At 34.6% G+C, this 24,701-nt stretch overlaps 1 protein-coding gene across 1 annotated transcript in view; it reads right to left on the reverse strand.

The window, feature by feature from the left end:
- Ddx56 (putative ATP-dependent RNA helicase DDX56) overlaps positions 1-24,701 on the reverse strand; it is a 178,339-nt gene that overhangs the window by 106,619 nt on the left and 47,019 nt on the right. The window contains exons 4-5 of the mRNA XM_090414917.1: positions 10,982-11,055; positions 2,157-2,327 (exon numbers count right to left, since the gene is read on the reverse strand). Of these exons, the coding sequence (XP_090271043.1) occupies positions 2,157-2,327; positions 10,982-11,055 (245 nt within the window). The remainder of the gene's footprint in view (positions 1-2,156; positions 2,328-10,981; positions 11,056-24,701) is intronic.

Consider the following 24,701-nt stretch of genomic DNA (forward strand, 5'->3'; position numbering starts at 1 on the left):
GGAAACATTTATAATTTATGCCATTTGATGCAAGCTGATATTTCTCATTAAGATTGTGCATTTAGTGAGTAAATATTTTAAAAATAAATTGACTTATTTCTAGAACACTTATGCCACTTAATTATTTGTAATATTATGTATCATATGTTTTTTGAATAAAATATTTTGTAACTTTACATTGTCATAATTTCCTTTCCGATACTATTTTCATAGAAGTTCAGTGAAAAACATATTTTAGTGTTTTCTCCTTGTGGTTCATAAGAGAAGTAATATGATGGACAATTCCAACTATAGAAGCTTAACATCTGAACCAAGTTCTTGTTCTGCTCTTTCATTCCATTTAGCTCTGTTCTTTCTAATACTCTCTATTAGAAATGCACCGAATATTTAGTTTTACTTCAGGATTCAGCATGTTCTGCAAATATTTGACTTCAGTCAAATCAGCAGAAAGATTTAGTATTTGGCTGGCCAAAGCAAAAAATACAAATGCAATGAATTGGATAAAGCTTACCCTAATTTTGCATGACTGCATACTAAGGTGTTATGTTTGCTTAATTTGATGTGGCCTGTGTTTTTATTTTAATTTATATCATGCTTAAAATGCCTTTAAAAAAAACAGTTCTAGCCATAAATAATAAAAAAAGGCAAGAATTGTAAGTTTTACTATTTATGCAAAGATTCAAAATTTGCAAAATGTAAAACATGCATACAGCAAATATGTTGAGATGATACAAGTAAAAACTGCATGTAAAACATCTAGAATTAATAATGTAAAATGCAAGCATATTGATACATTTGGAAAACAAAACAGTGAAAGTTAAATATCAAACCAGAATGTAAGAAAAAGTAACATTGAATCTAAAGTAAATTCATCAAAACAGCAAACATTATTTGACATTATAGAAAATGCTAAAAAATGTGATGTAGATGATAAACTGTTTGGTGTTATTTTTTTAAGTACTGAGCAGACCAGACTCTTTCTCCATTTTTTTGCCCTTTGTTTCATATGGTTAAAATAAATTCATATATTTTGTCTTCTACTTTCTTTCTTTCTGCTTTCAGCAGCTCTGCAGGAATTTTATCTATTCCTAGGGATTTGTTGTTGTTGTTCCTGAATGAATGTATTATATCACTAAGTTCTTCCTTTGATGGCAGTTCTGCAGATTCAGCTTCTACAGTAGTAGTTGGTATATAATTTTGAATTGCAGAAGTAATGTTCCTGTTCAATAAATCATGGAAATATGCTAGGCAAAATTTTAGTGAATATGGAAAATTAAATATGGAAATAGATAATAGAATAAATAAGGTTAGTATAGTGGAAGTGAGATGAATAAATTTATATGGAACAAGTGAGAAATCAGCTAAGACTTTTTAACTTAAGGATCTGAGAGTTCAGTTGAAATAAAAGAGTTAAATGAAGACTAGAGGCTACAGATATAAATGTTCTGAGAAACCTAGGAGAGCAAATAGATGGGTATTAATAGTAGAATCATATTATAAATGAAGATAACAGAATTTCACATTATTAATAATAATCAAGAATGTGTGAGCTGAGCTGATCAGATTAATAGAGCAAATATTTGAAGAAAAAAACACAGGAATACCAAACTCTAAGGTAGTCAGGAGACTTGAGAGGACTGAAATGTAACAGATGATCAAATCAGAGAAACTAGTCATGAAATACTGTGTTGGGCTATCACAATATCTGAAGTACCCTCTCAAGAGCATATATCACAAAATGACAATGCATTTTATTGAGTAGCTCACATATCACCCCCCCCACACTCAACCTGCCACATGGATGACATATGCTTCATATCCACGTTATTTCAATAGTATTATCCATTGAAATACAGTATAGAGTACTGTAATGTCAATGGATGCTTTGCATTCATGTATTTGTTGACATGCAAACATATCATAGCAACCACGGTGGTTAATTATTAATGATTTGTAAAATTTCAGTGCTTCTGATTATAATTTCATCAGCAAACTGCACCATTATGTAGGCACAGTTTATCTATGCCAACATAATGTAATTAAGAAAAACAGAAGATCAATAGTTTAAAATTAGATACTGCAAAGTGTTTCACCTTAAAAATTTCTGTTAAAACACTGAACTATATTGTAGTGACATTAATAGTACATATACTCACTTTAGTACTTCCCTGACATCAGATTCATAACCAAAGGAAAATACCAAGTCAGCTTCATCAATAACCAGAATTTTAAGAGAATCTTTTAGAACTAGATTTTTTGCTTGAAGATGGCCTAGGATACGACTAGGAGTTCCAACAACAATATCTGGTTTATCTACAAGTAATGGTCTGAAAAATAATAAACAAAATGACAAAAATATAAATTTTAATACTTGAATTTTCCTCCACTTACAATAACAATTAAGATGGGAAAAGAAGGATGCTATTTGATTAGCGATGTAACCAGGTATTTTTGTGCCCTGCTAATAATCCAGAGGTTGCAAAATGCAACTTATGTACTCTCAAAGCTTCAAACTAAAGAACATCTTTCTTTTAGTTCCTAATTTTTTTTTATTTAGAAAACATTTTTTCTGAAACAATGCAATAAACACATTAATACCTCAAGTAAACAGAAAGAAATACTTTTTGTTTAGTGTATTTTTTGTACCAATTGTTGCACCTCTGCTTTTGTTACATCTAATACTGGTGGCTAATTGCTCCATTCTAGTTATCACACTTTATCTGATTATTGTGTATGAATATATTTTTCCACATTGAATTTCTATTTCGTTCTTTTAAGAAAAAATAAATAAATACATACAAAATCAGAAACTTTACTAAAGCACTTGCCTACCTGAACAGCAACTGGCTACCTCTAAAAAAAATACTTTTCCATCCAGTTTACAAACATAAAACTGAATCTCACTTAGAGATATCCAAGCCTGACCACCTATTTCCAAATGAACCTCGATTTGCAGCTACAATTATTTGTCTGAATTACACTCTAGATTATTCCTCTATCAAAAGAGTGGTAAGTTGTATATTTCATGGCAAATCTAGAATCCTTTGTTTTTGATCTTGTCACATTACATTACATTACATTTATTGTCTCTGCTACTCTCCAACTTCAGAAAGTTGGAGAGCAGCTCTTTGACTTTAACTTCAGAGGGCTAACTTTTTATCCATGAGGCTTGATTTTCTACAGTCCAACTACTACCAAACAGCAAGGTCATCTTCCCAGAATGTGATTTTAATGTCCCCAACTTCAAGTGGCTTGCCTTTTCTATTTCACTCACCAAGCTATAAGAAATATCAAAGCATTTTCTCTTAGCAATGACTTATCACAATCCTGTTGACATAAAGACCTTCACTGTGAGTATATTTTTTTGGCCACTAACTTAATAAATTTTATAATACGAGTACACTGTTTGTTTGTTTTTTTTGACCAGTAAATTTAATGATAAATTATGCCAATAAGTTTCACCAACTGGGCTGTTTGGCTTCTTCAGAACATACAAACAGTAAAGACAACTCAAAGTCACTAGTACATAGAACAAACGTATAAAATATCCCTTATTCTAAAATTAATAAAGACCTTCATTATCCAATTCTGTTCAAAAGCCCTGTTCACTACATAAACCTGATTTTGCAACAAGTGTGCCAAGACAGCCAAGAAAAAAAAAAAAAAAATGCTGGATATCATGCAACAAGTGGCTTGGGGCCAGAACTATATTTTTACTCCCAACCTATAATGAATGTTTTCTCCCTGGTGCAGGACACCAGAGTGTACAGAGGATTTGAAATTGGAAGTGATCACTATTTAGTCTTGAGCAGGATAAAATTGAATTTCATATTGAAAAGAATAACATGTAAGAAAGTTTTAAAGCGAATAAAAGTTGAGCAGCTCTCAGATGTGAACTGTAGACTAAAATACAGAAATATTATTGAAAAGAAAATGAAAGAGTTTGAGAACAGGAATCAAACCTTGGAGATTCAGTGGCAAACACTGAAGGAAACATTGATTGATTCTGCCAGAGAGGCATGTGGTGAGGTTGTGTGCAAGGATAAAAAAATCAGAACTCCCTGGTGGACACAGGAAGTTAAAGAGGCAGTGAAGGAAAAGAAGAAAGCATATCAAAAGTTCCTGGCAAATAAATCAGCTTTTACTCTTACAGAATACAGAGACAAATGTAAGAAAGCTAAACAGTGTGTAAAACTAGCTAAACAAAAGTCATGGGAGGACTTTGGCAAGAATATAGAAAATAAATATCAAGAAGGTGGCAAAATATTCTGGAGGTTGTTGAAGAAACTTAGGAATGGAGGAAAGAGTGCTATAAAAGGAATTAGAGATGATAAAGGTGAAATGAAAACAGGAGAAAAAGATATCCTTGAAGTATGGAGTAATTACTTTGAAAAACTGCTAAATGAAACAAGCAGTGATGACAGCACAGTGATAAAAAACACTGACCAGGCATGCAGTCAGGAATACATATCCATACTTGAAGTAGAAAAAGCCATCAAAGGCTTGAAATGTGGAAAGGCAGCAGGAGTAGATGATATTCGACCAGAAATGCTGAAGTATGGTGGTATAAGAGTCTTACAGTGGCTGCACTGCATAGTTCAGAAAGCCTGGACAGAGGGACGAATTCCCGATGATTGGAGTAGAGCTCTCATAGTACCCATATATAAAAAGGGAAATAAAACTGAATGTGAGAATTACAGAGGTATTTCCCTACTGAGTGTTCCTGGCAAGATCTATGCAAGTATACTTGAGAAACGGTTGAGAAGAATTGTGGAAGAAAAGCTTGGTGAAGAACAAGCTGGATTCAGGCCAAATAGAGGCTGTCAGGATCAGATCTTCACTTTACGACAAACAGTCGAGAAAGCATGGGAATATAACAAAGATCTGTATTTAAGTTTTGTCGATTTGGAAAAGGCATATGACAAGGTGCCAAGAGAGAAGCTATTCAATACGCTGCAGTTATATGGTGTCAATGGGGCATTATATCAAGCAATACTTAGTCTTTATTTGAGTTGTGAGTCAGCAGTTAGAATTGAAGGAAGTACAGGAAGATGGTTTAATGTTAAATCTGGTGTGAGACAAGGATGTACATTATCCCCTCTGTTATTCATTATCTATATGAATCACATTATGAAGGAATGTGGTATTAAACCTGATATCAAAATTGGAGATGTTAATGTCAGCTCTTTGCTTTATGCGGATGATGTTATACTTCTAAATAAATCCGCTACATGTCTGCAAGATTCTCTGACTAAATTGAATAGCTGTTGTAATAGATATGGTATGAAGGTCAGCAATAAAAAGACAAAGACAATGAAAATAGGCAGAATCATTGAAAATGTCAATTGTGTTGTGAATGGAGAACCTGTGGAACAAGTAAAACATTTCAGCTACTTAGGCACAATTTTTACTGAAGATGGTAAACTAAATATAGAAATAGACAACAGAATCAACAAAGCTGGTATCGTGGGAAGTCAATTGAATAAATTCATATGGAATAAGAAAGAAATTAGTCGGAACACTAAATTAGCTGTATACAAGACTGTGTTCAAACCAATTTTAACTTATGGATCTGAGAGCTGGGTCAGAAGTAAAACACTTGACCAAAGACTAGAGACCGCAGATATGAGAGTTCTGAGAAAGATTAGAGGCGTGAACAGATGGCATCAATGGCAATATCATATTAAAAATGAGGATATTAGGAAAGAACTTGACATTGTCAGCATCCAGGAATGCGTTAGCAGAGCTAATCTCAGATGGTATGGTCACTTAAATAGAATGGGAGAGGAAAGATTAGCAAAACAAGTGTTCTCTGCCAGGTTGGCAGGAAAACGACCCAAAGGAAGACCAAGATATAGGTGGATTGATACGGTACAAAGTGCCTTAGACGATAGAAATATAAGATCTGATAATGTTGGAGTCTTGACAAGTAACAGACTGATTTGGAGGAAAATTGTAGATAGGAAGTTAGTAATGATGTAATTTTTTCATATAGTACTGTCATATCCTGTACACCCCTTGAGGGTACATGGCAGGAATTTGATGATGATGATGATGATGATGACCTATAATGAAGTTGCAAAAAAGCATCAACAAATCAAAATTTGACTTATGAAAAGGGCAAATGCAATGTACAAACAGCAGTCCTTGTCAGGGCCACAGAATAACTTTTACCCACATAGTTGTAGCAAGGTTTTTTTTGCTTGGTAGGGAAGTAAATGGCTTTCCTATAGGTTCAGTTGATGAGACATTTAAAGATTGAAACTGGTCTAGTTAGTGACTTAATATATACTTTAATATGTAGCTTAAATAGAAGGGTACCTTAATGGGGAAGGAATTGAGGAATTCAGCAAGTTTGAGTACCAGCGATCCATGTGAAGAATTGCTGTTCAGAAGACATTAGAAAAAGATTAGGAATGGCTAAAACAACAGTCAGAGACTTGTCGAAAATCTGGAATGAAGGATCTATCTCCACAGGAACAAAGTTGAGGATTTTGGATGCAGCTGTTTTTCCAACAGCAACTTATGGATGTGAGACTTGGAACATAAAGAAGTCTGATAGTCTTTCAGTATATGATATCTTCAACAGCCTTCTGTAATGTAGAAGGCTGTTGAGGATATCATATACTGAAAGCAGACAAATGGCTGGGTGCTAGAAAGGACCAGAAGAACTTTAAGGCTCCTTAAGGATATTAACAGAAGAAAGCTGAAATACTTTGGACACATTGAAAGGATGGAAGGACTTCAAAACAGTAATAGAAAGTAAAGTTTCTGGAAAAAAGAGGAATGGGTAGACTGTCAATGAGATGGATGGATGGATGTCTGGAGTGATTTTCTTCAGAGTTAAAGTCTCCAGAAAACACACAACAAAACCACCTGGTGAGGACTGGTGTGACACATCAGTAAGCATCTGAGTGACCATATGACATCTGTTGATGTCCACTGAATAGATGGATGGACAGAGTTGTTCCAGTATTTTTCCATTTAGTTCTAATTCACTTCTGATTGGGTCTTTTGCAGTTACCATTGCTTTTGATTTCTCTGTTGTATTCACCTGTTAAAACTTCTCATATCTGTTGGGATTTGAATAATTGCTTTCGGAGATCTTCATTTTCTGAAAGTAATGCTACATCATCTGCATATCTGATCAAATTTACATTTTCTTCTTTTTTTTTTTATTCCTTTTAATTTCTGTTATTATTTTGTGCATTATTATGTTAAATAAACATGGACACCTTATCTGATGCCTTTCCTTATAAGGATTTTTTTTTGTGTATTTGTGTTTCTATATCTTATTACATATTCATTTTTTGAGTATATATCTTCGATCATTTCATGATTTGCAGTGGTATTTTTCTTAATGGACATCCTTTAATCTGATTTTGTCAAAAGCTTTCTCAGTACATGATCTTCCCTTATGGAATCCTTGTTGTTCATCATTATAATTTAGTCTTGATTTTAATTCTTCTTTGACAATTCTTGTACATATTTTTAGAGTGGTATATAGTAAGTTTTTCAGTTTAGATACTGTTCCCTTTTTTTAAATATTGCTACAATATTCATTAAACAAGTAAAGTATTTCATCTATTTAAGCAGTTTTTAGTGAAGATGATAAATTAATGAAAATATACAACAGAATAAGCAAAACAGTATGGTGAGAAGTCAGTTGAATAAATTTATATGAAATAAGAAAGAAATTAAACTCCAAAAACTCCAATTTAGCAGTATTCACACCAGTTTTAAGTTATGAACCTGAGAGTTGGGTTAGAAATAAACACTTGACCAAAGATTAGAGACCACAGATATAAGGATTCTGCAAAAAATTAGAGGCCTGAATAGATAGCATCAATGACAGAATCATATTCAAAATGAAGACATTAGGAAAGTACTTGACACTCAAGTTCTTTTGTTGGCTGTTGGTACTCAAGAGTGTGTGAGCAGGACCAATCTATGTTGTTATGATCACTTATACAGAATGGGAGAAGAAAAGTTAGCAGAACAGGTTGATTGCCAAGATTTTGGCAATCAACTTGTTCTGATTAATGCCAAGATAGCAGGAAAAAGACCCAGAGGAATATTAAGATGTAGGTGCCTTAGAAGAATAAAATGTTAGATACTACAATATTGGAATGCTGAGGAGTAATAGACTGATTTGGAGGAAAACTGTTGACAGTTTAATAATAATGTGAACTTAATTGTGTAATGCTATTGTAGTAGCCTAAAAATCCCTTGAGAGTATACCAGGAAATCAATAATGATGATCACATTGGAACATTGTTTTTCTGGTCTGATTTGCTGAGTCTTTAGCACATCTGCTCTACAACCAAGAGGCTGTGGATTTGAATTCTGCTGTTGACGTTGACATAGATGTTTGCAGTTGTCTTTAAGTAGGAGATAAATTACAAGGTCTGGTGTGAGACCACTGCTCCACTTATTGGAGGCCTAGAGTGGCTTGAAAAGTTCAATGTTTGGTCTCTAGAGCAGGGTTTTTGGACTATGTGAAAAATAAAGAAAAACTCCCAAAAAAAAATAGGCAAAATAATCATAAAAATAAATAAATAAAAATGATAATATTAATAAAAAAATATCCTTTGCCTATCTACAGAAATGTATTTCAGCTTTACAAAAATCTTTTGTGGGAGGTATCACATTAAAAAAAAAAGAGTAAAAGAACATCCCTGAAAGCTAAATGAAATAATTTATAAATTAACAGGTTATTAATTTATGATGTGAAACAATAATAGAAATATCAAAAAACCAACAGGAAAATAATATTACATGAAAAAATGAAAAGATTCATGAATAAAGTCATGTACATTCCATAAATAAATGGATTAAAAAGAGAAATCCAGAATGGGATGAGCATATTAGCAGAATAGAATTATAAGGATCAATTAAATTAGCAAGAAATGGGGAAGACAAATACAAAAAGACCAATTGGCAGACCAAAAACACAAAGGGTAGATTCTACACTGAAGTATTGTAAATGCAACAAGCTAAAGCTTAAAGTGGAAAAAAAAAAAATGTTACTGTACTTGTTATAGTGATAATCAACTATAACTGACTGAAATTAGTTAAATGATTCAATCCAGACAAGTTTAGAGCCCCTTTTGGACCCCCCATTCACCATGGTCCAATTGTGCTGAAATTCTCAGAGGTTCTTAAACAATGTGTAAGACTACTATATTTCAAATTTAGTAAAAATCAATTTAATGATATAATTTGAACAATGCAATGTAGGACTTCCCCCACCTCAATCCAGTTGTGTTAAGATTCTTAGGAGAGGGAGCTCTTAGTATGATAAGAAGTGACTATAAGTTGAATCCCTTAGAGAGCCTTAATTAACATAAGAAACAACTATGAGGGAGGAGGAAGGGGGTATGGAAAGTTCTGATAAACACCTAGAACAAAAAGATATTAAAGCAACTGATATAACCACAAGAAAGAACATGCAAGGATATAAGAATATAAGAACATAAGTTACTTATGTTCTTATATTCTTATATCCTTGCATGTTCTGCTACTAGTATGTTCTTTCTTGTGGTTATATCAGTTGCTTTAATATCATTTTTGTTCTAGGCATTTATCAGACCTTTCCAGACCCCCTCATATATTTGGTTGAAATTAGTGGAGTGGAATGATGTAATTGACTGAGATATCTGTAAAAGCAATCTCCTCTACAATATTCCTTATTTTAGTCCAATTGGATTGAATTTCTGATGCCAAACTTGGGCAAAATTGCTTGAACAATAGGACCTATACTTAGGGTTGCCAGGTTTTGGAAAACCAAATATGGGACAATTTTGGTGAGTTGGTTGTACAAAATAAAAAATAAATCTGGTATTTGGCTTTACAAAATAAGTATCAATACTTTTGAAACTGGAACTCAAAATGCTCAATTTGTGTTTCTGAGTGGTAATATCCGATCGTCCCCCATGTGCCATACTAAATGTTCCTCTACATTTAGTATGGGGGGGGGGGGAGGAACAGATTTTACATTCAATTTTGTCATTATGTTTTCCTTTTGCAATAAAATTCCATTCTTTCAAATAATCATCGTTAAAAGTGCACTTGGCATTGTTAAGGACTTAAGGAAAGAAACAAAATTTAATTTACCTTTGTATAAGTAAAAAAAATTAATTTACCTTTAATTATATATTTTATATATTAATCAAATATTACACACTCAATAAAGGCAAGATATTATTTTTTAATAATTATTGAAATAACATCCACATATTGTACTGCACTGCATAATGTCCAAATAAGAACTGTTTGAAAATAAGCAAATGCAATATATCTGTACAAAATTATAAATAAAATGCTTATACTAAATGAAAAGCAGCCAATGAAAGGGACCGTCGCTGCCACAAACTGTAAACACAATTAATTTCCTCAAATTGTCAGGTTTTATGGCTTACAAATCAATTTAAGTTGGATTATTTGAAAAGAATATTGAAAATTATAATTGCTTAACATAACCTTTATAATTTTATCTTTTCATTAAAATACAAGACATTAGGCTATCCCTACAAGTACAATACGGAACAGCAAAATTCAACGAAAAATATGGGACAGTCCCATATATATGGGAAGTCTCGCAAGCCTACCTATACTGGATATCTTCAGAGAAGTTCCCCCCCCCCCCATTTTAATCCAGATGAGTTTCTCAGGAGACCTTAGAAGATCCTTTCTCAGGAAGAACTTGAAACTATATTCCAAATTCGTCAAAAGCAATTTTCATATGCATCTTGTTGAAGTTTCTACATAGAATTGCCCCCCCCCCCCATGCTTGATTACAATTAGGTTTTTTTTTTTTTATTTTATTTCATATACAAGATTTTCTTCAATTTGTCTGTAAACCAATATTCTGAATTATAGCATGCTTAATATTTAAGTGGACTGAAGCATTTTTTAATGTCAAAGATAATACTGTTTCAATACATTATGATAGTATATTATATAGATAAATGCAACCTACTTTTGTGCTGAATAATCAGTTTGTCCTGAAACATCCACACACTTAACTTCCTGTGAACAGCAGACTGTAAGTTGCTGAAAAAAAAAGTTATTTAATGAAATTCAGGTCTTCATCACTGTAGAGGTTATTTTCAACATAAAATCATTTTACTCAAATTATTCTCTAAAGTAACATTTCCCAAAGTATGGTCCACAGCCCAGTACTAGTCCCTAGAAAATATAAAAATTCAAACAATGCATATGAGAAGTGAAGAGAGAAAATCAAGCTATAAATAATGAAAATATTAAATTAGGATTACAATTAGGAGCCTAATTGTAATCCTAATGATTACAAGCCTAATTGTAATCCTACTTAAGGAAGTCTGGTAACCGAATTGTAATGCTACTTAAGGAAGTCTGGTAATAGCTCATTAGATTTGGCTTCATTTTTTTCATGACATTTCACTTCTACCCAGTCAATGTTTGGATAATTAAAGTCTGCTATGATGATTAATCATTTAGTTCCCATTAGGTTTATTTGGTGATGTGTTTCATCATCACCATCAACTAATACACTAGATCTGTAGCAATACCCTACCATGTATTTGATCTTATTAGATTCTGCCTCACATCATATAGCTTCAAATTCACAGCTCCATTGCTGTGAAATTCCATTGAGTAAAAAATCATGTTTTCATCATAATGACCTCTGTTATTAAGCATATTCATATCATTAATATAGTTGCATAACTTAGTTACTCTTATGTATTCATTCTCACCACTCATCATAATCTACTTTCCCTAACTCTCTGTATTAGGTTTCATACCAATAAATAATTTCTGCAGACTCTTGATACCAAATGCATTAAACTGCAAGCTGTCCCTCATATAAATCCATTCTTCCTTCAAATTCACTCTACACAGCCTATTACATTGGATCATTTGTTATTATAGCCCTTCTTAATTCTGTGTTATCATACATAGGAAGCATACTAGCTATTTTCACTTCCTCACTCTTCACTGCAATCCTTTCATATATTCTATCAGATTGCCTATATCTATCAATCATATCCTCTACTGAAACTCCACTCTTCAAAAATTTTTAATTTTGTCTTGGCAGCATTCGCAGTTAATCCACTGATTTTGCTGAATTTTTCCAAAATACCAAAAGAAATGTAGATGGAATCATTATCCTCAAAGTGCCTACTGCATATGCTAATGTCTTATTTTTCTTCATAGTTAAGTGAACTGTTATCCTTTACACAGCATGTGTATTGTCGACTTGCTTCAAGAATGTATCTCATTCCTACTTTAAACCTGTTATTAATAATGTGGAAAAATATCTTGGAAAAAAATTATCTCTATTAGGTTTTGGAATGAAGATAGTATGGCTTGTTACAAATTCACTTGGTACGCATCTTATAGAGAGAAAAGAATTAAACCACATAACTAGAATCGGTACAACAAAATCCCAAGCCTTGTGAGAAGTTCTATCCCTAGATCATCAGGTCCTGGGGATTTTCTTGCCTGGCAAACTTTATAGGGTGTGATAACTTCAGCTGCTGTAATGGGTCTGTCAAGCCCATCTTGGATATGAACAGGAAAGTCATTAATGTTCCAAGAGTTATAATTTCTCACAGTACTTTGGTTTTAAACAGATTTTTAGAGTGTTTTTGAAAAAAGTCAAAAAATATCTTATGTGATGGATACCATCTTCACCATCCATTGCATATTTGGATGGTAGTCCTTTCTTTGCAGAATTTGATGAACTATTGATGAATGCAACTCAAGAGTTATCTGCTAAGTGTGGCTGTATTCTTATTTTGAAGTTTCTTTCTTTCTTCCACTTGTTTCTGCCTTTCCACTTCTATCTCTGTGTTGATGTTTCTGATGCTCTTACTGCATTATATACCACTGTACTAGTTTGCTATGAACCAGCTTGTGAGGAAAGTCTGTTCCTTTCCCTATTCAATCATATTCTGTTTTACTGCTTGTTTGAATTTTAACCATGCATCCCAGTTCCAAATAACATTATTCCAGTTTAAACAGAGGGTCTGGAGTTTGGTTGGTTGACAAGATCAATTTTGTGGAAGTCTCCATGGTCCAGAACTGGATTGTGATCTCACATGTTGATGTCAAGATGTTTTATCTGAATTATCCTGTTTATAAGGGAAGAAGATATATAAATTCAAACCAGACAGTTACTAATACGTTGGTTCATGTAAGTGTGAAGATTAGGGTTGCAAATCCTCCAATATGTCTGCTAGTTGAGCATTGTCAAGATATATTTTTAACTGTGTATACCCCACTTTTCCACTTTTGGGGTGTCCTCCTATTTTGTCTAATGTGGGGTTTTCACTATAATTCCAATTTCAAGTTGCTATGATGTAGTGGGTACCATATAAATATGACTGCAATTCTTGGAAGAATTTTCATCTAATTGTTCCATTGGATGGAGCATAAATGTTTATAAACTTTAATACATATCCACAGTATTTCTAGTCTGTTGTCAATATTCTCCCTTCTTCATCTTTTTGAATATTACAGAATGATCCAAGGACAGGGGAGGGGAGAAGAATGAGAACCACTACTCCAGTCTTGTTAAATCCTCCAAAGCTCTAATAAGAAAGAAGTAGATATGTATCTGTCTTTATATCTTAACATCTTAAGATATTTTTTATCAACATAATTACCTGAATTATTGACATCAGCAAAACCTGGTTGTCAGAGAATGATGTAGTTACAGGGATAGAATGTAATGGACATTGTATTTTCAGAGAAGATAGAATAAATAGGACAGGAGAAGGGGTATTATTAATGATAGTTGAACTTCAACCAACAAAAATAGAAGTTAAGGAAGACTGTAGATCTGATGGAAATGGTTCATTATAGACTGTCTGGTGTGTGTGTTTGAGAGAGAGAGAGAAGCCAAAATGACAAAATATATTTTGGTTGCTGCTATAGTTAATTACAGATAATTAACTATAGTTATGCTGCTATAGTTAATTATCTGTAGTTATTAACTATAGTTAATAACTCAAATTTTACCAATGTTGGCAAAATTTGATACAGGCATCTTCATATCCATTGTAAAGGTGACCTCAGCTTGGATATTTGTCTGAAATACCTTTTCATATTACCCATTTGAGAATGTCTGGATAAGAATTTCATTAATGTTTTCTATATATTCCACTGTAAATCTCTCAATTTTTAGTGTTTTAACCTGGCTTCTACCATTACAGGAATTAAATATTTCCCTCTGCTAGTCCTGCTAATCTCTTTTAAACCTTTCATCACTTCTTGCTTCTTCACTTCCTGGAATTTCAATTCCTAGAGTTTGCACCCTTGGAGAAATTGGTATCAATATCTTGTGGGGTGGGGAAAGTAAAACCTCTGCATTTGATTATAAGAGAAACTTTTCAGTTGTATAAGATTGAAAATTAAATAATCCTGTGATATACAAAAAAAACTGTATATCACCACCAGAAAATGTTGTAGCTGAGCTACTATAAAATGGCAGCTGTGATACAGCCAAAAGTAATCCTATAATGCAGATATTATATGTACTACTAGCAATCTGAATATTTGCTTAAATAATCCAGTGCTATTATTGGGGGTGGGATGGAACCACCACTACCAGCAAAATAAAATTAAAATATCAAAGTGAAAAACAAAGGAAAGAAAACCAAAGCACTTATCTTGCTGAAATTCCAAGGTGTCATCAGTGGGAGCCAGATCCAGAAGAGATACCAAGGTTAACTGTTCTAAAAAGATTCATACCTGTAGTGTTCTCTATCCCTTTGTTGGATTTGCAATGGAAACTTCTGGATTAAGGAATATTGCTGAGCACTTGGCTTGCCCATTGTGGGCTACTGACTACCAGCGAGTTTTTTTTTTTTTCTTTTCCCCTTAAAAAAATTTATTCAGTATGGTTTTTTGGAATGTTTGTTCTGAGGTTTTTTTTTTTTTTTTTTTTTAGTCTACAGGTAGGCAGTAGACTGCAACAGGCTTGGAATATTACTGAGTCTTTGGCTCACCCATCTTGGGCTTCTGGCAGTGAGTTTTAAAAAAAACTTACCTGCTCAGTATGGTTTTGAGATGTTTGTGTTTTGCAGGAATCATGCTCAGTATAGTTTACCTTTTGGCATATTAATGGGTTAGGGTGAATAGCAGCATTTGCAAAGAATTTTGCAGCTTTTTTTTTTTTTTTGTAAGAAAAGTTTTGATCTCAGGGATACTGGCTTCTAGGTGAAGCTGTATGTTTCTTATGAACCATAGTGTGTTAAATGCTATTCATAAACATTTGTTTTGGATTGTCTGTAGTTTGCTAACATTGAATCTGCTGTGTGACTCCATGCAGGTGAGCCATACATCAGGATTGGCCTGATTAGTGTCTTGTATAACAGCATGTGCTTGGCTGGCTATGACGATTCGGTAACGGGTATAGCTGTCACACTGTCCTATTTGCTTGTGAGCAGACATGATCAATATGAGTTATAAAGCAAAGCCCTTTATCTAGTTGTACCCCTAAGTATTTGGCTAGTGATTGCCATGGAATGGGGTGCCAAACATAATAATTTTACCCTCCAGGGACATTCGCCTTCTTGTGAATAGCACTGTAGTGCTCGTCTGCATTAATATCAATTTGCCATTTTTTGAGCCATTGTTCTAGTACTAAGACTGAGTTTTTCAGTTTTTTGGTTGCCAATCTAGGTTGCAAGGAGCACACCATCATTGCAGTATCATCTGCATATAGGGCAATTATGGTGGCAACTATGCATGGGATGTCAGCCACATAGAATAGAAAAGAGCAGAATGATAGAGGGAGCCTTGGAAGACGCCTGCAGTGACGTTGCATTCAGATGATCTAATTCCCTGTAACTTCACTCTGAGTTTGCAATTGCTGAGTTCGGATTAGATAAGTTAAACCAGCTAGGAAAATTTTGCCTGAAGGAGTTTGAAAAGAAGCCCATTGTGCCATATTTTTGTTGAATATTTTGGATGTCCAGGAAGATTGCCCCTGTGTGCTGATTCCAGTTGAACTCTATGCTGATGTTTTCCATGACTCTGAGAACTTCCAATTCTGTGGAGTGGTTCTCCCAGAATCCAAATTGCTCATCTGGGATGAGATTTAATTTTTTAGTAACTTTCTGCAGTCTTATTAGTATAACCCTCTCAGCTAATTTTATAAGGCAGGAAAGCAGGTTGATTGGGTGATAGTTTTGGGTATGTGGTGCTACTTTTCCTAGTTTTGGGATTAAGATTACATCTGCTACTTTTCATCATGCAGGAAAGTAGTGACATCTTAATATTGCATTAATAATAGCAACAATATGCATTATGGCTTTGTGTGGCAGGCATTTGATGATTTTGTTAGAAATTCCATCTGGGTCTATTGCTTTCCTATTCTTAAGTGTGGTAATGATTTCATGTACCTCCACAGGTGATGTCAGTTGGATAGGATTTATGCATTCTGTGTGTACTCAGCATATCCAAGTATGTACTTTACTGATGAACTTTATTTGGACTACTTCTCTAGGCTGTCGGTAATGGATTCAATTTTGTATGTGGCATGGTAAACCAGACCACTTTTGACAGTGGGAGAGGTTTATGGTATAGAGCTTTGGTCACTTTCCAGAGCATCTGATCCTCTATGTTTAAGTTTTGCCTCCCACTGTTGATTTCGATAGTTTTTAAGAGCATATCAAACTTCCTTTGTAACCCTGTTGGTGCTTGTTGGTGTTCTGAGGCCAGCTTTCTGGCTTTTGTGCCTGGCTCTTTTCACACATCAGGATTTTAATCACATCTGGAAGTCGAAGTTTGTGCATGGCACATCTGCAATCTCAGCTGTTCCTGTAGTTGGTTATCTGCTTTTCTAAGCTTGACACTGAGTAGTCAATTTTTTTTTTTTTTTTTTTTTTGGTTTTTACTTTATGTTGATGGCTGTAAATGGGCCAACAGATTCATGTAGTGGTCATTAGTTTCTAGTTGACAGTTGGGGCCCAATTGGATATTTTTATGTTGTAAGTCCACATTGGAGTAAAACTGGGTTATGTGATAGGTACTACAACGTATCAGGATTGGTGGTCCTACAATCACTGTGTTCCTGGTGCAACAAAGCCATTGAAAGTGCTGCCATTTCAATTTGTAGTTCTGCTGTTCTTGAATGTGCTTAGCATTCAGGTCTCCTGTTACCAGCACTGCTTCATTTGTGTCTAGAATTTTACTCAAGTCTGCTTCCAGTAATTGTTTGGATATATTTTAAGTATCCCATAACGTAACGCACACACACACACCCTTTCAGATGTATAAAATGATGATACGCATAATGAGAAGGGCCACTACCTAGATCGGTTTCGACCTTTATTGAGGTCTCATCTGTGGGACACATACTAAGGCAAGTGATGTCAAGTCATTAGCCTCTATATATATGTAATTCATACATGAATGTATTTCATGCACAAAACATTGTTTTGCTTTCCTTGGGTATAGGATTAAAACTAAGTATATAATTTCTAGGTATCTTTAACATATAATAGAACCAAGGTAAAAAAAAACTTTCAACATCTTTCTCTCATCCAGAGATTTTTATTATTGAGGTCTAGCACCTTTTGGCTACTTGTATATGAGATATATATGACTTCTGCATCACTTCAACTTTGCTATCTCTACCAGATCTGACTCCCACTGATGATACCTTAATAAAAGTTGAAACAGGTCTGGGTAGTGGCCCTTCTCATTATGCATATCATTTTACATGTCCAAAAGGGTGTGTGCTTTATATTATGGGATACATACCAAGGCAAGGGATGTGAAGTTATTAGCCTCTATATACAAGTAGTTCAGACATGAATATATTTTTCACAACATGGTTTTGCTTTCTTCGGGTAAAGGATTAAAACCAAGTATATCATTTCCTGATATCTTTAACACACATACACACACACGTATGTATGTATATCAGCTCTGTTTCACCCAAATTGCCAAAGTTCTTAAGAAATACAACATCAAGACATTATTCACTTCCATTCCTAAACTCTGTTCCTTACTGAGCCGACCCAAAACAGGGCATGGCAACCTTAAATATCCCCCAGTGTCTACCAGATCTGGTGTAACTGTGATAAACCATATTAAGCCAGACTGAGAAGTCCACTGAGTTACGTATTGAAGAACACAAGAAGAATGTTACATATGGCAGAACACAGGCTAGTGCTCTGTCAAACAATGTTCTATTTTCTGCTAGCACTAATGAAGAAAACCTAATCCATTCAGTTCTATGGAACAGATCAAATAATATCTTTCGTTGCTATGATGAACTAGAAAGAAGGATAATGAAATCTAAAAGAAATCATCATTAATCCTATACATCTTAATAACAACCTTAGTTATAACCTATCAGACTGTCATTGTGCTGCTATACAACTTTGGTATTCACAAGATTCTGAATGCATGCGCATGCCCAACAATGAAGTTATCCAGAGAACAGTTTTAAATGTCCAAATGCCAACACTTTAATACTGAACTGTATATGCTAATGCTTTGTTTGTTTAAAGTTTATTACTTCAAGTTTTTTGCATGGTTTTCTCTTTTTTATGCACCTGAAGAAGTCTGTTAAAAGACGAAACTAGTTGTTCTAATAATAAACCATATTTTACTTTTAATCCCTCAGTATCCAGTCATTTAATTTTTAAAAAACATATATATATATATATATATATACACACACACATATATGGGACATTACATACAGCAGAACACGGGCAAGTGCTCTGTCAAAGCACGTTCTGTATTCCTGAAAATGACCATGATATAAAGGCCAAAACAGGAAGTGTATTTTAATTTAATTAAAGTAAGTTTTTAAACAGTGGCGTGTCTCGTAATTATTCATAATGATTGCTGATCAGCGTGTAACCCTGAAAGAAAGAAAAGCCAAGATTCTGCACTCCAGTCAATTTCGGTTTGATGATAGATTGCCTGCTTTCCTTGAAACCTGTGAAACTTTATGGCATGATACAAATTTCTCAACTATTATAATTGCATGCTTTCCAAGTTTTGGAAAAATCAAACTGTTCATTTTTTTTAAATGTAATAAAGAATGAGTTATGCAATCCTCTATTTGTATTACAAAACTAATTGTTGTTTTTCTTTAACTCAAATAGCATATCCTCTTGTTTATTGAGCTCTGATCAAGACAATTCATGTTGAGAAAAAGAAAACATACTAAAGTGCAAAATGAACAAATAACTTACATCTACTTATGAAGTCAAGGCCATGAGTCTAACTGATTAAGAGGAAGTCAAAAGTTATTTTGTTACATACTGGCAATAAGTTCTACAAACTTTTTGTATGTGTGTATGGGAGTGATATAAAAATATATATAAACCTCATTAATGTTGTAAGAAGGGCAGTTAACCTATCTACATAGTCTCCTATTTCTCTTTGTATTCCATGATTTGTCTGTTTTTTCTGGATTCTAAAAACAAGTTTTTTTAAAATCCTGGAGGAAAATCCTTGTTACATCTGTATGAGACCAGCTAAATGACTTTCAGTTGAAAGGTTCTTTTTTTAAATTATATATATATATATTCATCCCATACACTAGACATCAAAGGACCTATAAGCACATCAGTGTCATGTGCGAGACATTTTTTTTTTTTTTTAAATGAAGAGTTGCAGGTTGTAGTTGACTGGAAATACTTCTTGCAGAAGACTGTTCTGGAGAACAGAGGTGGATGGAATAAAAGAGGAACAGGAGAAGCAGGTTCAGTGTTTGCAAATGCACAGTAAAGGGGTGCAGGGCAGCTACTGCTCTTGTATTAATAGACGCAAGAGAAAGTGGAGGAATTATGGTTGCCAGTTCAGTGGAGCATAACCATTGAATTACCCATACTGGTTACTGAATTAGAAGCCTTTATGCAGATATATGTAAATGTCACTTACGCAGCATGTATGCAAAAATACTTGGTCATGTGCATCACCATATGTTCTAGGCAACTATTCATGAATGTTGCTGGTCAGTAATCATCAATAGTGGTGATCAAAATGGGAAAAACAAAGGATCTTTGGAGTTTGATAAAGAACTTATTATGAGTGCCTGTCTAGCTGGAGCCATGATTTTGAAAACAGCAGAGCTGACTGGTTTCTCAAAACGTGAGATATCCTGGGTATTTAACCAGTGGGAAAAATAATCCTCATTGCTTGCCTGAGAGGCATCACTGTGGTCCTAAGAGAGTTGTCAGAAAGAGATCGTCATTTGGGAAGGCTTGTGAGAGCAAACAGAACTTCATGTGTGCAGTAATTGACAAAAGCATTTAATGAATGCTGTTCCTGATCCATATCTCCCTGAACTATGTGCAGAGAATTGGTATCGGCAGTTGCATACCTAGAGGCCCAATGCAGTATTAAACGAAAGTTTCTAATCCAGCAGCCAGTACATGTACCAGTAAAATAGACACAGAGCCAAAACATTGTGTCTATGAGACAGAGGTTGAAGTGAATCTGTAAGAGAAGGATAATTTATGAGCTGAATTTCTCTCCTCTGGACAGTGTCAAAGATTTTTAGAGGAATATTAAGTGCACCACCCCAAATATGTGAGCAGTATTCTAAGGATGGGCAGTTTATGCTAGGAGAGGCTGTAGGTAAGTATAAGTTCAAGCAGAGATTGATCTAATCTTGTCTGGTGATTTGTGTGTTACTGAGGATAAGGGTAGGTGAGTTGCGATCTCTTTTAAACTGCATTTTTGTGGCAGTGAAGGTGACCAGATTGCTCTTGCCCTATTGAAGAATAGTACATAGATCAATGCAGGAGTACCTGAGGGCTCTGAGGTACTACTGCATTAAGACACTAGTTATTAGTTATAGATTTTAATGCTTGGGATATCTGTGCACTGCATGGTTTGTAGAATGAGTAGGATGAATTCTGTCCACAGTTTGCAGTAATTTATGCAAAACTGTGGACAGAATTTGTGGTGATTGTGAGTAGATAATTTATGTACAGAAGAAAGAGAGCAGTCAATAGGACAGAGCCCTGAGGTACTCCTGCATAGGTGGTGAAGCTTGAAGAGAGGAAGTCATCACACCATGACATAGTGAATTATGAAAGAGGAAGCTGTTGAAGTTTTTCCACTTGGTTATATGATAAATTAAAGATGCCAAGAAATTATATTCTTGGTTTAATCCTTCATCCAAGTGTAAGCAAACAAAGTTTGCACCTGAAGTGACTTCAGGACTGGGCAACTCGTATATAGAGGTTAACGACTTTGCATTGATTGACCCTTCCCATAATGCATAGCATAATGGGAAGGGTCACTACCCAGACCTTTATTGAGGTCTTGTCAGTGGGAGCCAAATCCAGAAGTGATACTAAGGTTGAATAATGCACAAGTCATATTTTCACATATGAGTAGCAAAAAAGGAGTCACACTTATTACTAAAATATTATGGATTAGCGATAGTTGTTGGGAGTTTTTCCACTTAGTTATATAATAAATTAAAGATGGGAATAAATTATATTCTTGGTTTAATCCTTTATCCAAGTGTAAGCAAACACAGTTTGCACCTGAAGGATATATGTGCTTTGCATTATGGAATACTAAGGCAAGTGATGTGAAGTCATTAGCGTACATATACGAGTTGCCCAGTCCTAAAGTTACTTTAAGCCCAAATTTTATTTACTTACACTTGGATAAAGGATTAAACCAATAATATAATTTATTGGCATCTTTAATTTATAGTATAACCAAGTGGAAAAACTTCCAACATCTATCTCTAATCCAGAGTATTTTAGTAATAAGGTGTGACATCTTTTGTCTACTCATATATTGAAATACGACTTGTGCATTAATTCAACCTTAGTATCGCTTCTGGCTCTGGCTCCCACTAATGAGACCTCAATAAAGGTAGAAACTCTTCTCGGTAGTGATCCTTCCCATAATGCACAGCATTATACATGTCTGTAAGAATATGTGCTTTGCATTATGGGATACTAAGACAAGTTATTAGCCTGTATATATGAGTTGCCCAGTTCTGAAGTTACTTCAGGTGCAAACTGTTTGCTTACACTTGGATAAAGGATTAAACCAAGAATATAATTTCTTACCATCATTAATTTAAAGAGGAAGCTGACAACCCAATTATGGAGGATGACAATTTGTTGATCCCAGACATATTTTAAAGGCCTGGAAATGTTGAGAGCAACTGCACAAGTTTCCTCAAACTTTTCCATAGCACATATCCAGTGGTGACTGATGCAAGCTAAGAGGTCAATTGTTGATCTTGAAAGCAGAATCCATACTGGTGGTTACTGATTAACTTGCAAGGCTCTAGACAGTGTAGAAATTGGCTATTGATGACTTTCTCCATTATTCTGGAAAGAACTGAGGTGATAGCGAATGGCCAGTAGTTCATCATCATCATCATCATCAAATTCCTGCCATGTACCCTCAAGGGGTGTACAGGATATGACAGTACTACATGAAAAAATTACATCATTACTAACTTCCTATCTACAATTTTCCTCCAAATCAGTCTGTTACTTGTCAAGACTCCAACATTATCAGATCTTATATTTCTATCGTCTAAGGCACTTTGTACCGTATCAATCCACCTATACCTTGGTCTTCCCCTGGGTCGTTTTCCTGCCAACCTGGCAGAGAACACTTGTTTTGCTAATCTTTCCTCTCCCATTCTATTTAAGTGACCATACCATCTGAGATTAGCTCTGCTAACGCATTCCTGGATGCTGACAATGTCAAGTTCTTTCCTAATATCCTCATTTTTAATATGATATTGCCATTGATGCCATCTGTTCACGCCTCTAATCTTTCTCAGGACTCTCATATCTGCGGTCTCTAGTCTTTGGTCAAGTGTTTTACTTCTGACCCAGCTCTCAGATCCATAAGTTAAAATTGGTTTGAACACAGTCTTGTATACAGCTTAATTAGTGTTCCGACTAATTTCTTTCTTATTCCATATGAATTTATTCAATTGACTTCCCACGATACCAGCTTTGCTGATTCTGTTGTCTATTTCTATATTTAGTTTACCATCTTCAGTAAAAATTGTGCCTAAGTAGCTGAAATGTTTTACTTGTTCCACAGGTTCACCATTCACAACACAGTTGACATTTTCAATGATTCTGCCTATTTTCATTGTCTTTGTCTTTTTATTGCTGACCTTCATACCATATCTATTACAACAGCTATTCAATTTAGTCAAAGAATCTTGCAGACTTGTAGCGGATTTATTTAGAAGTATAACATCATCCGCATAAAGCAAAGAGCTGACATTAACATCTCCAATTTTGATATCAGGTTTAATACCACATTCCTTCATAATGTGATCCATATAGATAATGAATAACAGAGGGGATAATGTACATCCTTGTCTCACACCAGATTTAACATTAAACCATCTTCCTGTACTTCCTTCAATTCTAACTGCTGACTCACAACTCAAATAAAGACTAAGTATTGCTTGATATAATGCCCCATTGACACCATATAACTGCAGCGTATTGAATAGCTTCTCTCTTGGCACCTTGTCATAATGGCCAGTAGTTTGATGATAGATTTGTATCTCCCTTTTTTTGGAATAGGCTAGATGTGTGATTGCTTACACCCATTGGGATAAGTATCAGCTATCTGTAATAGATTGTAGATATGACATAGGACAAATGTTAGCTCTGAAGCACAATGCTTGAGAACCACTGAAGAAATGCCATCAGAACCAGAAGACTTTTTAGTGTCCAAGTTAGTAAATTTGTCTTTTTGTCAAAAAAACTATGGAAGAAATATGGTGCTCAGATTCTAGTAAAGTAGGTGACTTCCCTTGGTCATCTATGTATGGACAGAATTTGTGGTGATTGTGAGTAGGTAATTTATGTACAGAAGAAAGAGAGCAGGCAATAGGACAGAGCCCTGAGGTACTCCTGCATAGGTGGTGAAACTTGAAGAGAGAAAGCCATTAAGACATTTGATTAAGAGAGTGATGCTAGGAGGTGAAATTTACCTTTGAGTGAAGTACCAGTTGTGTCATCAGGAGGAGGAGGGGAGAGAGAGAGAGATGTAAAAGTGCAGGTGAGCAGAACCAGCATCCAATGGTATTAGCCAAAGATACTATTACCAATTGGACAAGCGGCAGGTATATTGCTGTTGGCATTTACAGAATCATATTTATATCTGCTGATGACTGCTTTGCATTTGTTGTGTGTTTAGGTATAGGCAGAGTATGAAACTTGGCTTTTTGATGCGAACCATCTGTGGTAAGCTGAATTTTTTTCTTCAAATGCTTTGAAGAAAAAAATTTTCTTTACACTATCCAATATCATGATAATGATATTTGATAGAATGGAGGATGAATTTCTTCATGAAAGTGAGGATAATTTCTGCGACTCATTTAGAGCAGGGTTAGGCTCAGATGAATTGAAGTAATACTCAGACCAAGGAAAGTAGGAGTAGAAATTTTTTGGAGGTCATCCCATTTGGCACCTTTGTAGTGCTAGAGGATTTGACTTTGGGAGTGGTCTGAGGAAGTCCCTTCTCTTATTTTGTGAGAGAGGGGACTTGCACAAGAGTGGTCTTAGTTGATGAGAGGAAAAGTGACTCCTGCAGTATATCTGGAAAGATAACTGGTTAAAAAGAGATCAAAGTATTGGGAGAATGAAGAGAGTTATCAGGAATTTGTGTAGGTAGATGTATGATTTGCATTAGGCCAATGCTTATTGCAAAGATTTCTGCCTCTC

This window comes from Typopeltis vanoorti, chromosome 26 (assembly GCF_054136105.1).
Source record: "Typopeltis vanoorti isolate ZY-2024b chromosome 26, IOZ_Tvanoo_1.0, whole genome shotgun sequence".
Taxonomy (NCBI): domain Eukaryota; kingdom Metazoa; phylum Arthropoda; class Arachnida; order Uropygi; family Thelyphonidae; genus Typopeltis; species Typopeltis vanoorti.